The 526-nt window shown below is 35.9% G+C and overlaps 1 protein-coding gene across 1 annotated transcript in view; it reads left to right on the top strand.

The window, feature by feature from the left end:
- Positions 1-526, top strand: part of LOC119582218 (lactosylceramide 4-alpha-galactosyltransferase-like) — an 11,521-nt gene that overhangs the window by 10,810 nt on the left and 185 nt on the right. Inside the window, exon 4 of the mRNA XM_037930449.1 lies at positions 88-303. Coding sequence (XP_037786377.1) covers positions 88-303 — 216 coding nt within the window. The remainder of the gene's footprint in view (positions 1-87; positions 304-526) is intronic.

Here is a 526-nt window from a genome sequence, read left to right as displayed (position 1 = left end):
CTGACCCTATGCATAATTATAAATAGTAAACTAGTGAATGGCATGACACACATTTCATCCCGTCCCTTCCTCCTTCTGCTCCAACAGCCAAAACACTGGGGATCAATGGGTCCTAATACGTTTAGCTCTTGCGTTCAGCGGTCTTGCAATTTAAGGAACCTACGCTACCTGTTTCCCGAGAACAGCTCAGTCCCCGTCACGTGTGGCAATGTTACCATCCTACCTGAATTTTACCTACTACCGTATGCGTGGTATGAACATAGGAACATTTTAGAACCTGGAAAATGGGACGAATTTGTTAAAGTAAGTTGTCTCTTATAGTTATGTTTATGGTACTTTGTTATATTTTTTTCTATGATGTTATTTTATCATTACTTATTGTTTTATTTTTTTAAATTTAAATCTAGTTCTATAATTTTACTATGTTATTTCTCTCACTTTATTCTGATTTTATTGCTGCTTTCGTTTGCTTTCGATATTTGGTGGATGATACATGGCAGGAGAGAGAATTTAATGCATATTTTCT

Source organism: Penaeus monodon, chromosome 15 (genome assembly GCF_015228065.2).
Source record: "Penaeus monodon isolate SGIC_2016 chromosome 15, NSTDA_Pmon_1, whole genome shotgun sequence".
NCBI classification, from domain to species: domain Eukaryota; kingdom Metazoa; phylum Arthropoda; class Malacostraca; order Decapoda; family Penaeidae; genus Penaeus; species Penaeus monodon.
The sequence above is the reverse complement of the archived record's forward strand: the minus strand, read 5'-3'. Positions and strand labels throughout refer to the sequence as shown.